This window comes from Syngnathus floridae, chromosome 11 (genome assembly GCF_059516105.1).
Source record: "Syngnathus floridae isolate MCC-2025c chromosome 11, RoL_Sflo_1.0, whole genome shotgun sequence".
NCBI lineage: Eukaryota > Metazoa > Chordata > Actinopteri > Syngnathiformes > Syngnathidae > Syngnathus > Syngnathus floridae.
This window is the reverse complement of record NC_142423.1, coordinates 4,456,060-4,469,586: the sequence shown is the minus strand read 5'-3', so window position 1 is coordinate 4,469,586 and position 13,527 is coordinate 4,456,060. Positions and strand designations below refer to the sequence as shown.

Genomic DNA, 13,527 nt, shown 5'->3' with positions numbered 1-13,527 from the left:
GATGTCCGCCAGCCGCCGGTTTAGACAGCTGTTTGCTGTACGCGACACCAATAACTACGTTACAAGTTTGCGGGTTTGGTAACCGACAGGTTTCTCTAGTCCTATATATGAGTTTTCCTCTTTGTTTGATAAACGCTCTCACTTTCTCTCTTTTTAGAAACCCAATGATGCAGAGCACAGTTGACTCGTCGCAGGTGATAGACGTCTCAAAATCCAAGCCCTCGCTCCCTCCCAAGCCTCGACTTGCTCCCAAGCCTTTCTCACCACAAAATAACACGATTCACCCCGTAAACGCTCCTAAGGTTGTGAATGTTTCCGCCAAGGACAAGGCTGGAAAGCCCGTGGCTAAAACTGCCCCTAAACCCTCCCTGACCAAACCGGCACCAAAACCACCTCAGCAAAAGTCCACAAGTGTCAATACAAAGGTTCAAACCAAACCATCCAAAGCTGAAAACAAACCGCTGGTAGATCAGAAAGAAGTTACCAAAACGAACCACAAAACCGAAACGCAGGTGATAACAAACGCTAAACCGAATGATGTTGAAAAGAATGATGACAAATCTCCAGCGATCAAGATCCAAAAGCCTGAAGAATCAGAAGACAATGATTCCTCAAAAAACAATGAAACATTTCTGTGGGGCGGAACCAGGAAGCGCTTGTCGGTGGAGCTGACCTCCAAATTTAACTCTGGCGGTATCCCTCTACCCAAAGACCTCAGCAGATCGGGATCTATAAGCAAAGGAAAAGAAAATGCAAACCAGCCAAAACCGAAAATTCCAGAGCCGTCCACCACCGAAAGTAATGACGCTAATCTGGTGGAAGACGGCAGCGAAGGTGGAAGCATTAAACGCCGGATCAGTCTTTTATTCGACTCGAAGTCAAAGCCAGAGGTTGCTGTAAAGCGAGTGCAGCCCGAGTTTGTAAATGAAACAGCTGGTGTCAAGGAGAGAATCAAAAACTGGACTCAGGAAACCAGGTTAGTAAGACTTCTTTCCTCGAGCTTGCCAGTTTTCTTGGAAAGCACGCATCTAGTTTTAATGTCCTGATTTTTTTTTTTTTTTATGTCACTGGGAACGTATTTGTACTTACACAGGGCATCCCTTGTTTATAAAAAAAAAAAAAAAAAAAGTAAACAGAGGATAACAAGTGAAATACGATGTGGACCATGTTGCAAATGTTTAGAAGACTAAACAACTGTATGGATGCTAATAATGACTTTTTAATTGAATTCATCTCGTTTTTCCTCTCCAGCCCAGGTCCACCAACTGTGCCAACATTAGAGAAGACTCCAAAATTACCAACTGCTTCTGAAAGAGGAACCATATCGTCTGACACAACTGAAAAACCTCCAACAGAACAACTTCGCACATCGGAGTTGGACCACACATCATCAGCAGAAGATGATGATGATGAGGAGGAGGAGGATGACGAAGCGCCTCTTGCCGTGGGAGCGAAAGCTGAAAGCAAATCAGCGGAAGAAATGCTTAAGAGCGAGAACGAGGACATCAGTGAGGTGGAACAATTAAAACATTTGGAATTTGAAAAAAGGCGAAAAGCTGAGGAAGCTGAAATGACAATATTGAAGTTGCAGGAGGAGAAGAGACAAATGGAGGAGGAAGAAGAAGAAGCCAGGCATATTCGAGAAGAGGAGAGCAGGCTGGAAGTAGAGAGAGAAAGAGTTCTGCTTAAGAGGAAAGAAGAAGAGAGGCAAAGAAGGGAGGAACTGGAGAAAGAGAGGCTGAGGAAGGAGGAGGAGGAGAAAGAAAGATTGAGACTGAAAAGGGAACAAGAGGAGAAACGGCGAAGGGAGGAAATTGAGAGGGAAAGACTCAGGGAAGAGGAGAGGAGGGAGATTGAGAAAGAAAGATTGAGGAAAGAAGACGAGAGGAAGAGGGAGGAGGAAGAAAGACTGAGACTAAAAAGGGAAGAAGATGAGAAGCAGAGAATAGAAGAACTGGAAAAACTAAGAGAGGAGGAAAAGAGCGCAGAGATGGAAATGATGAGAGTGAAAAAGTTGAAAGAGGAGAAGCAGAGAAGGAAGGAACTGGAGAAAGAAAGCCTGAGAGAAGAGGAGAGAAGGAGGGAAGAGAGAGAACGATTGAGGCTAAAGAGAGAAGAAGAGGAGAATCAAAAAAGGGAGGAATTGGAGAAAGAAAGGCTGAGGGAAGAGGAGGGGGAGAAAGAAAGATTGAGACTGAAAAGGGAACAAGAGGAGAAACGGCGAAGGGAGGAAATTGAGAGGGATAGACTGAGAGAAGAGGAGAGAAGGAGGGAAGAGAGAGAAAGATTGAGGGTAAAGAAGGAAGAAGAGGAGAATCAAAAAAGAGAGGAACTGGAGAAAGAAAGGCTGAGGGAAGCGGAGGAGGAGGAGAAAGAAAGATTGAGACTGAAAAGAGAACAAGAGGAGAAACGGCGAAGGGAGGAAATTGAGAGGGAAAGACTCAGGGAAGAGGAGAGGAGGGAGGAGATAGAAAGGATAAAACTCAAGAAGTTGGAAGAGGAGAAGCAAAGACGGGAGGAATTGGACAAAGAAAGGCTGAGAGAAGAGGAGAGAAGGAGGGAGGAAATAGAAAGATTGAGGCTCAAGAGGGAAGAAGAGGAGAGACAGATAAGGGAGGAAATTGAGAGGGAGAAACTGAGGGCAGAGCAGCAAAGAAGGGAGGAGATTGAAAGACTCAACTTGAAGAGGGAAGAAGAGGAGAGACAGAGAAGGGAGGAATTGGAGAGGCTAATGGAAGAGAAGATAAGGAAGGAGGAGATAGAAAAATTGAGACTGAGAAGGGAACAAGAGGAGAAACGGCGGAGGGAGGAAATTGAGAGGGAAAGACTCAGGGAAGAGGAAAGAAGGAAGGCGGAGATAGAAAGAATACGACTCAAGAAGTTGGAAGAGGAGAAGCAAAGATGGGAGGACTTGGAGAAAGAAAGGCTAAGAGAAGAAGAAAGAAGGAAGGAAGAGATAGAAAGATTGAGGCTCAAGAGGGAAGAAGAGGAGAGACGGAGAATGGAAGAATTGGAGATGGAAAGGCTTAGGGAAGAAGAGCGGAGGAGGGAGGAGATAGAACGATTGAGACTAAGGAGGGAAGCAGAGGAGAGACAGCAGAGAGAAGAATTGGAGGACAGACTCAGGGAAGAGGAGAGAAGGAGAGAGGAGATAGAAAGATTGAGGCTACGAAGAGAGCAAGAGGAGAGACAGCGAAGGGAGGAATTGGAGAAGGAAAGGCTCAGGGAAGACGAGAGAAGGAGAGAGGAGATTGAAAGATTGCGAGTGAAGAAGTTGGAAGAGGAGAAGCGGAGAAGGGAGGAACTGGAGGAGAATCTAAGAGAAGAGCAAAGAAGGAGGGAAGAGATAGAAAGATTGAGGCTCAAGAGGGAAGAGGAAGAGAGACAGAGAATGGAGGACCTGGAGAGGGAAAGACTGAGGGAAGAGGAGAAACGGAGGGAAGAGAGAGAACGATTAAGGCTGAAGATGGAAGATGAGGAGAGACTCCGAAGGGAGGAGTTGGAGAGGGAGATTCTCAGGGAAGAGGAGAGGAGGAGGGAGGAGATAGAAAGATTCAGGATAAGGAGGGAAGAGGAGGAGAGACAGAGAAGGGAGGAATTGGAGAGGGAAAGACTGAGGGAAGAGCAGCGAAGAAGGGAAGAGATTGAAAGACTCAAGTTGAAGGTGGAAGAAAATGAGAGGCAGAGAAGAGAGGAATTGGAGAGGGAAAGACTGAAGGAGGAGGTGAGCAGGAGGGAGGAGATGGAAAGACTCAGGCTCCAGATGGAAGAAGAGGAGCGACAGAGACGTGAGGAATGGGAGCGCAGGAATGAGGAATCGAGGGTGGCACAAGCGCTGAAGGAGGAGCAGTACAGGACGCGACGCAAGATGGAGATGAAAATGCAACAAAAGGGAGACCTGGAGAGGATGAGGGGGGAAGAAGAGAGAAGGTGGCAGCAAGGCGTCGATGACAACGACGCTAAATATTTGCCTTCGACTACCGGGATGGTTTATGACAACTTCTCGGTCGTTGGGACGAAGCCTGCGGTGGACGTCGGACATTTTGATGATTTTTCAGTCAAGCCAACTCGATGGGGCTCACAGCCTAAAGTGGACGCTAACACGCGGGACACAACGGTGGACCTTCTGATCTCGCGCAACGTCGGCGCTCGGGAGAGAGATATACAAGACAGAGTGAGGGCCGAAGGGCGGGTTGAACCAAAATCAACCTTGGCGCTTCCAGAGGCGGAGGAAGACCACCGAGAGCCAGAAGAGGAGTCTCAACAACAAGAGCAAGAGTTACCACAGATCGGAGGCCGGTATTACAGGCATGAGGTAAATTCAAATTCAATTCTAACTTTGTTTATAATATGCTCGGATAAAACCGAGGTTAAGCGTTCCCCCCATGATTCCAAAAAGTGTGTTTGCCACAAATAGAACATCGCCCAACGCCAGGTTGAGGGAATTATGAACAGTTTTAAAAATAAAATAAAAAAACTCAAGAAAGACGTATTAGAGCAGATGAAGTTATGCAAGTGAGGTAAAAACGCAGAAATGATCATAAATATTCCAGCGCTTTTATATACACCTAGCTGTCGTAGACATTAAAAAATCTTGTCATACTCGCTTCGCCTGGTTGCATCATGTCCTAAAGAAAAACCTGTTGTGTTTTGTTTGGGTGTGAATGTGATCGTGACTAATAAAACCGCACCAGCCCGTAATCTACTCGACATTTGTCATGGTAGTTAACGATGATCAGGATCATATGGTCTGTCTCTGCGGACATTTCTTTTAAAATAAATAGGAAAGAAAATTCAGATCATTTGTTATTCTCCACCTGGTTTACTATAAAGTCATGGTCTGCATCTGTGTGGTTTAGACTTAGACATCTTAAAGGAAGTGGGTTGTGAACTTTTTTTGTAGCTGTTGCGCCACTGCTCTCCCCCGGTAAAGATTTTGTTCAAGCAATTGTCATTTTAAGACACTCAATGCCATCGCTGTTATTGCCATGCAAATCAGATCTTTGAATTTTGTAGTCAACAATATTATTAGCAATAAATTGCTATCTGTAGTCACCGCAGTGGCTTAAAAGCATTGTACTCCTCCTGTCTGTAGGGGGCGCTCTGGAACAACAGGTTCTTCTTAAAAGGATGTTTCTTTAAAATGTCTCCGTCAACTTTTCCGAATCCTGCAAAGTGTTGAGTTGAGTTTTTTTATGCATAACAATAATATTCGTATGTTCGCACACACTTTATGTGCAGTCTATACAATCCATAAGAACATATCTCTCCATAAACACAAGCCTGCAAGAGATTTAATAACTCCCATCAACACAATATTCATAGAAGTGAAATCAGATCTATTGAAAGTTCAAAGCAAGCAGGGACAGATCAGCTCACCTGCCTGTTTGAACATGCATATGTTTTTGCAGAGAAAACTATGGGCTGTGCTGCACTGTTCACTGCGGTTAGACACAATGTACTCTGCGTGTGCGTCATCGTGATACTCCCTCGGTCCTGTTTGCATGCTTTAGCAAACAAGCCCTAACCCATATATGCAGTCGGCTATTATCAGATAGCACTGCACATGTTGCATTCGCATTTGATACGGGCCGACACATTTGTAGATGCCGTAGAGCAGGGGCGTCAAACTCATTTTTATTGCAGGCAGCATCATAGTCATAGTTTTCTTCGGAGGGCCATTATGACTGTCAAGCCAAATAAATGTACTCTACATAACAAAGTAGTTTTGAAATCAGAGACTAGTAAAATATTTTTTAAAAAATGAATGGTAATAAAACGTGGTAGCAACATCTCTATTAGTGGAGACAATTTGTAATTTTAGTATTGATACATAAAGTCGATGCAGAATTTGTCTTGGCGGGCCATATATAATTACACCGTGGGCCAGATTTGGCCCGCGGGCCAGAGTTTGACACCCCTGTTAGGGCGTCTACACATAGGGACCCGCAACCATGTTTGCTCCACTAGAGGGCAATGCTGCTCCTAAAACGAAATCTTTGCCTCTCACATCATTTTATTTGTAACACTCGCGTTTTATAGTTGAAGACTAAATTGTCTGTTATGTCCTGACCGTGTTGAACCGAACCAAGAAAAGATCTAACAAGTTTTAATGAGCAAAACACAAGGTGTACAGTTGAGTGGGTACTGTACATTCTTTCAGGCTACTGACATATAAAGACAGGCAGACAGACAGATAGGCAAGTGTGGTCATCATGTCCTCATTTGGATCTGGCCGAAAGGCTAGCGTGTCATTATGACCAAACATGGTCAACCTACGTGCTGTCTATCCATCTCTCTCCTCTGCTTTGAGTCTTCCCCACAAACACACACACTTCACAACACACCAAAGAGGTTAGGCTTCACTGCGGACAGGAAAGTTCACGTGCCCTGACTGATCTAGAGCTCCCATTTGCTCCAAGTGTCACATTCCAAGAGGATTGCTGGCGAAGCGTACTCCCTTGAGAGAAGACCTGCTTCAAACAGTAAACTAAACAACATTATAACCCGAGACTTTCATTACTTTTTGTAATCTCCTTTTCAAAGCATAGATTGTATAAGATAAGGGGATGACCTGACCTGGACTCTTCCATTTGGATGTCTTGTTTTTTTTTTTCCCCCCCTCCCAAAAGGATACAGAGTACAGTGTGGAATGCAAATGATACTGCCTGTTTCTAAAGAAGACTCAACAACAGATTATGCTGTTAAAATGAAGACACCCTAGTTGCCGTGGTGACACTAGTATCAGTTATATGAGCTCTTCGACCATGCAGTACTTTGGAGGAAAACTGTCAGCTGCCCAGCTTCATGTGGCGGGCTGGGCGGGCAGCGTACGACGCTCCTATCAAGAGGCTTTGGCGTTGGTCTGGAGCGCTGCAGAGAAGGACAAGGAAACCAAAAGTGCTAGCGCCAAAGAGAGATTTCAGAGAGCAATTTTGCCTCTTCGTAGTTTCGCCCGCCGTAGCAGGATATCAATGCATCAATTGTCCGTCAGAAGTCAACAAAGATCGACTGACATCTGCTCTGTAAGAGATGCTTTAAGTCTTGGGCCACCGATGATTTGGTTTTTCTAACCCTTTTAGACCGTGGCCTTTTGACGCAGGTTCTTAATGAGTGCATCCGAAATTGTTCTATGCTAGGTACACAATGCATACCAATGCTAATGAAAATATGAAGCAGTTGTTGGCTGTTTCAGGAAAAGAAAACATTATCTGATCAGGTCTTCCGGATGTGCTCTTTTATCAGTTCCATGCATGGCCTTTCCCTCCCTGCGGTGTCGTGTGTGTCGTAGATAAATCAGCAGACAAAGTGTAACAATGTGGCAATATAGTGTCACACAATGATGGTAAAAATTGTGGCCACTAATATGGCTTTTTTTTTTATTCTTCATGGCAAGGTAGATGAAATGCTAAACAACTGCTAGCTGGCATATTGAGCTCAAATCTTTCAAGTTGCTCTCTGATATGAAGAAGCTTTGTGGCAGTTCCTTAATGATAGTCAGAGGAATGTTTTGCATTTAATTTTGGTTTGCTAACATTTAGCATGTGAGAACAAAGTGCCATGATCGACACACCCATAGCCATTGCGTAATAAATGGACACAGGTTGAAGTGCACAATCATACGGAGGTGAAGTGGTGTTTTCCCACTCTCTCTAACAGTCACACAGCAAAACATTGGGATGTCCCCCTTGACAGGTTGCTTTCATTTGGAATGTGCACATGTGCACATACATTCCAGCATGTGGGTGTGACACATTGGAACTTAAGGATGTGGATTTCTGTTTGCCTACAAACACATGCTGATGGGAGTTATAGTGAGCACAGCCTCGCCTCCGAGCTGCTCATTAAAAGACGTATGCTTGGCTGCTCCTCGGCCCTGAGTCCCTTGTAGTCTGCGGTTCTTGCTCCGCACCTACTTCATTTTATTTTTTTCTTTGTTCAATATTATACCGTCCGAACGTGACTAACACGGGTGACGTAATTTTGTTTTGCGTTTTTCTATGGCTGGTAGGCAAGGGAAACTAATTCACACACAAAACAATAAAATATCTTGCCCAGAGTGATCCTGGAGCCTTCCACAGCTGACTTGTCACTGTTGATGTTTAATAATAATTCACCTCTTAGTTCCACTTAGAGAAAACTATTTGATATTCCTTACCTTTTCTTCACTTTTTCATCTTCTAGTAAACATGCAAAAATCAGTAAAACAGCATTCAAGTCATGCAAGGACAGAACCTCTCTACATCGCATGTTTGTGTTATATGAAAAATTTACACACCCCTGTTCGAATGCCAAGTTTTTGCAGGATAAGAATAATACAGGCTTGGTGGGTTTTACGACAGGGTAGCAACAAGCAGATGGAGCAATTGATCCATGACTGCTGCCTATACAATTTGAAACCAATATGGCACAAAAAACGTCCCAAAGCAAACATCCAAAAACCATATCCACATTTTTTTTTTTCTGTGTGTCCCTCAGGATCCTGACAGCAGTTATCGAACACTTGGACATGGTGAAGACACAGACGCTTTGATAGATGTGGAGGCAGACAAGCCGCATGCAGCCTATGAATGGAGATCTAAAACTGACAGGTAGTGTTTGGTACATTCATTTTAAATGAACTTGAACTCATTAGGGGAGCGGCAATGTATTGTAAATTATTTTTCAAAGAAAATTTAACTCAAAGCTGAGATATTTCTGTTGATGCAGCTCATAAGTCACTCCCTGCATGTTCGAGCTCCCTACGCCCTCTAGTGGCTCCAAGTGGTTAGCAGCACACAACACAAGTTGCAAAACATTTGGCTTTTAGATTTGAAAATGAACAGCAATGTATGTGATTGCGTTGCAGCAATCATTTGAAGGTTCTCATTTGGGTGCACTCTGATGGGGTTTTTTTCTGACTGATTTCCAAGGACTGCTTTTCAACCAAGTCCCAAGTCTTTCACTGATTCGTTCGCTGAGGCCTCTGACGATGTTGATACACCCGAACTTTTGCTGTCTCCTTTCCCTGAGGTTAGTGATGACTTTGCTTTTTTCTTCAGTTGGTCCACTCCATGGAGTTAATCAACATATATTGAAGCAAAATGTGTTTTTCCATTGCATAGAGCTCCACCCCGCTCCTCGACACCAGTGCACAGAAATCCAGGGTCAACCTGGGCAAGAGGCGCAGCCGATCACGTCCATCACGTTCAAATCGCTCGCAACCATCTGTGGTAGAGACTCCGGATTGGCGGTCTTGTGACTCCACAGGTCATCCTTAATCTGTTTTTCCATACATGCTTCATCATCATCATCATCACATGTCTCAACTTGTTCCTGATTTCAGAAGGCGGGCAAATGGAGTCCGACTCAGAGGAGGAACAACCAAAACAAAGGATACTCTCTTCTCCGTCTGTCTCCAGAAAGGTCTTTCCTGGTGTGAGCCCATCAAGCCTAATTGTAAGTTCAAGGAGAGCTCATTTAAACGTATGTCTTCGGATTTCCGGTCTGTTAGCCAAAATCTGAACTGCACGAGTCAGTTACCTGACGCTCACCAAATATTGTACGTTTTACAATATGTGGGAATATGGAATACATCTGAACTGCTGTGAAAACCAAAATGTTTTTCCTGTCTATCTGTGTGACCCCAAACGTCACGGGACACTTATGGGCCCCAACCCACATGTTGTGAACCACTAGTTTCATAAATGGTCGTGGTGTGATGCTACTGTACTTAACGCTCCTCCTCAGGCTCAGATGAAAAAGAGAGCAGAAGGACGAGAAGAGACTGAAGAAGAGAAGGAAAGTCCAAATGATGAAGTGGTGCCATCTCCATCTCAAGTGTCTCGCTCTCCCCGCCCTCCCCGCTCCGCCGCCCAGCTTGCTGGAGCTGCACGAGTACTTCCACCCATAGGCGCCACAGATGGAGGGTAAGCGCTGCAGAAAACAAAAGATAAGTGCTGAGTAAAGAAGAGGTTTTTTTTTCCTCACAAAATGTTTCTGTGTGTCTCTCAGTGGGGTCCCTCCGACTTGGCTGAAAGAGCTGAAGTCTAAAAAGCGTATCAGTCAACATGAAGGGGAATGGTAGCTGAGTACCATGTGGCAGGTGAGGACTAAATTGAACGTAAAAAAAAAAAAAAAAAATGCTGTCATCCTGAACTGTGAATATCGCAGTCATCTTCATTAATCAAATGTTTGTAAGCAACAAAACATGTAGTTTCAGATTAGATTTAGAATCTTGATTGTATCTGGACATTGGTCATTTAACATCTTCTCTGGACTGTGTTCCCTGTAGGAACCACCGTGCAATCGGGCCGAATCCATCCATGTCAAATGTTTGTGCCAAGAAACACTTCACCAGGGTCTATATTTTGCACTTAGGTGCCTTATTTTGTACATTTGAACCAGATATGATATATACAAAATGGAATTCAGAATTTTTTTGAGGCGGAATACCCAAGTCGTCACAAATGTTTTGCTAAGGTTGCGTGTCATTTTATACCAAGTACATGTTTGACCTAATGCTGCAAAGTCAACTAGTGATTGTCAGCATGACGTAAATTGAGTCTTTTTTTTTTCTTTTCCTTTCATTCTGTTCTTCTTTGTTGTTGTTTGTCAACTTCTATTGACGGGGACCGATGCCATTGCTGCAGGCAAATAGAATCACTCGTGTTGTTGATAGAAATCACCCCTTGTAATTATTTGTAATTAGATATCTTAAGGTGAAACCTTTGCACTTAAAAAAAATATGGGTCTGTACACCCTTTATTTTCTTCTACACATAGAAGCAACCAGATAATCATTTTCCTTCCTTTCAGAATACAATAAACTCAAACACCTCATGAAAACATCGTGAGCTTGCAGGAAACAGAGGAATGCTCTTATGCTACCACACTGTGTGAATATGTCAATCTACTTGAGATTTTTTAAGTGCCTTTGTTTACTAATTAAAAAAAAAAAGACCACCGGTCATTACTGTAATATGCAATGTGTTGCAATTTATTAAAAGCTTTTCTATAAAATATGTTGAGTGCATGTTGTTAATTGCAGCCAAACACACACATGACAATTCAGTTGATTCAATAAAATCTTGCCACAGCGTGCAAGATGAAGAACCAACCATGAGGCAGGCAGGTGTGGAGCAAGTTAGCTGGGTGGGGTTCATATTGCTGAGTGAGACAACTCGACTCATTCTCCCGGATGGCTGGCAGAGCATGTGCCCGTAATAGGATCACGGTCGGGATGGCGGCACGGGCTGAGCCGGGCGGCCTTTGCCAGGGACAGAGGGCAAGCCTATTGAGAAGCAGTGTGATGGACACAATGGATGCGACAGACTTGCTGCATCAACAGGCTTTTTGCTGCTGTGGCCAGAAATAAACCATAAATACCCCCCTGGCCTCCACCAAAGGCTCGCCAGGCCTCCACACCCACACACCCTCACACTAAGACAGACTGAGAAGAAAGAAAGACAAGAACAACGGGAGACGGCGAGACTGGCTTGTACAAGCTGCCCTGACACAAGCCATCCTGGTGAAAGAAATCGAGGTTCAAGACTCCTATCAAGTTTGTTTTTTCTACTTTCTTGCCTGCATTGGAATGCCTGCTTCAAAACGGGATGTATTAATATGTCATTTTTATTCTGCTAAGACGACTTGCACTATCTAATGAGATCCAATGCAAAAGCTGTATCAAAAATGTTGCATACAGTGTTGTTAAATTCATACCACTTTGACCCGTGTCAATCAAAAATGAACATTATTGTCTGTTTCCACTCCATTGTTCTTGGTTTGGATCTCATGTAAGTGTAAATTACTGTAGTTTAGCTGAATTCACATTAGCCATCAAAAGTGTAATAGAATCAATATTGTTATTTTCCAGTATAATGCTGTGAAATTAGTTTAGCAATTGCTAAATGCAACCATTATTGTACCAAATATAAAATATCAGACACCAACAGTGTTGTACCATTTGCTCATAGTTATATTGAGACACATCAAATGTTCAATTCTATAGCACCAAACTAAGGAAAATGACAGATCAACCAGGAAACCCAGACCAGTTCCCTGCAGAGAAGGGCCAAGGAGGAGCTGGAGCCTCATATAAGGTACCTAAATGACACAAACGGAGTAAACAGGACTTGCCCGAAGAAGATTCGGTCATTGCTGTTACTACTTGTGTTCTAGCTGTCACTTTTTGAGTTGGAGAACTTTCGTGGAAAGAAAGTGGAATTGTCTGGTGAATGTAAAGATGTGCTGAAGAAGACGGAGAAAGTCGGCTCCATCATTGTGGAATCTGGACCGTGAGTGATTCTGTGTCCATTGAGATATTGAAAACATCTAACAAAAACATGGACAAATATGTCACGTATTTTCTCTCCTGTTTCAGATGGATTGGTTTTGAACATCCACGTTTTGTGGGAGAGAAGTTTGTATTGGAGAAGGGGGAGTATCCTCGTTGGAGCACTTGGACCAACTGCCAAAGTCACTTTTGTCTGAGCTCTTTCAGGCCCCTAAAAGTGGTCTGTATTCATAATGCCCATTAATATTGCAACGACGGCAAATTCAAACGTCTTTCCCTCCAGGACAATGCAGATCACAAGCTGCACCTGTTTGAGAACGCAGGCTTTGAGGGCAGGAAGATGGAGATTAATGACGATGATGTTCCCAGTCTGTGGGCTTATGGTTTCCAGGATCGTGTGGCCAGTGCTAAGGCCATCAGCGGCATGTAAGATACAATCTTGGATGGTTGCAATGCCTTTATTGTTGGAGAGCTGTTATTCAGTCTGCTGTGCTTTGCCTCTTAAGGTGGGTGGGCTACATGTACCCAGGCTACAGAGGACGCCAGTATGTGTTTGAACATGGTGACTTTAAGCACTGGAATGACTGGGGAGCCACGGCGCCTCAGATCCAGTCTGTCCGACGTGTGAGGGACATGCAGTGGCACAAAAGGGGGTGTTTCATTGCAACTACTCCTACTCCTAATCCCAAACCTAACCCTAACCCAAACCCAAACCCTACTCCTAATCCCAATCCTGTTCCTAACCCTACTCCCATTCCCAAACCATCTCCAAACCCCAAATCACAAGCCTAAACTAAGACCACAAATTCAGCACCACCTTACAGCTCCTGGGACAAGCCCAAGCCACTGTGAGATTACGAAGACTATAATTACTGGCAATTGCAAGGATGAAACATAAATTTGTGATCACAAATAAAGTTGTTTCCCTGAATTTATGATTCTTTGCACATTTCTGCATGCATTTAATGATATGAATGCATACGCTTCAATATAATTAAGTGCAACTACCACATTTTCAATCATAAAATCAAAACAGTTTAAGTACAGTTGTAATCAAAACAAGGACAATGAAAACTAGGTGCACTGAATGAATATAGAAAGGCAAATAGCTTTTGCAATGTGGTACTGTGTTCAATAATTCAATAATTCACTGTGGTTTCATTGTTATGCCTTTTTATCGTTATGAATGAATGTCATTTCCCTGCTGCGAGGCGAAAGGAAGACTTGATTGGTTAAAAATATGAGCACCGC

General features: G+C 43.7%; 2 protein-coding genes across 5 annotated transcripts in view; both read left to right on the top strand.

Moving 5' to 3' along the window:
• The window catches only part of tnks1bp1 (tankyrase 1 binding protein 1), a 41,182-nt gene extending 30,180 nt beyond the window's left edge, over positions 1 to 11,002 (top strand). For 3 of the 4 annotated variants that reach the window (XM_088390064.1, XM_088390061.1, XM_088390063.1), the window contains 9 exons: positions 158 to 976; positions 1,252 to 4,315; positions 8,479 to 8,591; positions 8,913 to 9,012; positions 9,105 to 9,249; positions 9,326 to 9,438; positions 9,730 to 9,908; positions 9,994 to 10,084; positions 10,274 to 11,002. In XM_088390064.1, coding sequence (XP_088246190.1) covers positions 165 to 976; positions 1,252 to 4,315; positions 8,479 to 8,591; positions 8,913 to 9,012; positions 9,105 to 9,249; positions 9,326 to 9,438; positions 9,730 to 9,908; positions 9,994 to 10,066 — 4,599 coding nt within the window. In that variant the 5' untranslated portion in view covers positions 158 to 164 and the 3' untranslated portion in view covers positions 10,067 to 10,084; positions 10,274 to 11,002. The remainder of the gene's footprint in view (positions 1 to 157; positions 977 to 1,251; positions 4,316 to 8,478; positions 8,592 to 8,912; positions 9,013 to 9,104; positions 9,250 to 9,325; positions 9,439 to 9,729; positions 9,909 to 9,993; positions 10,085 to 10,273) is intronic. The other variant, XM_088390062.1, reaches the window with a different exon arrangement.
• A 370-nt stretch (positions 11,003 to 11,372) lies between these two features.
• On the top strand, positions 11,373 to 13,207 carry crybb3 (crystallin, beta B3). Its single transcript, XM_088390071.1, has 6 exons — positions 11,373 to 11,541; positions 11,992 to 12,082; positions 12,162 to 12,277; positions 12,364 to 12,496; positions 12,560 to 12,702; positions 12,783 to 13,207. The coding sequence occupies exons 2-6, from the start codon at positions 12,008 to 12,010 to the stop codon at positions 13,066 to 13,068; spliced, it is 753 nt and encodes a 250-aa protein (XP_088246197.1). The 5' UTR covers positions 11,373 to 11,541; positions 11,992 to 12,007; the 3' UTR covers positions 13,069 to 13,207.
• The last annotated feature ends 320 nt before the right edge of the window (positions 13,208 to 13,527 follow it).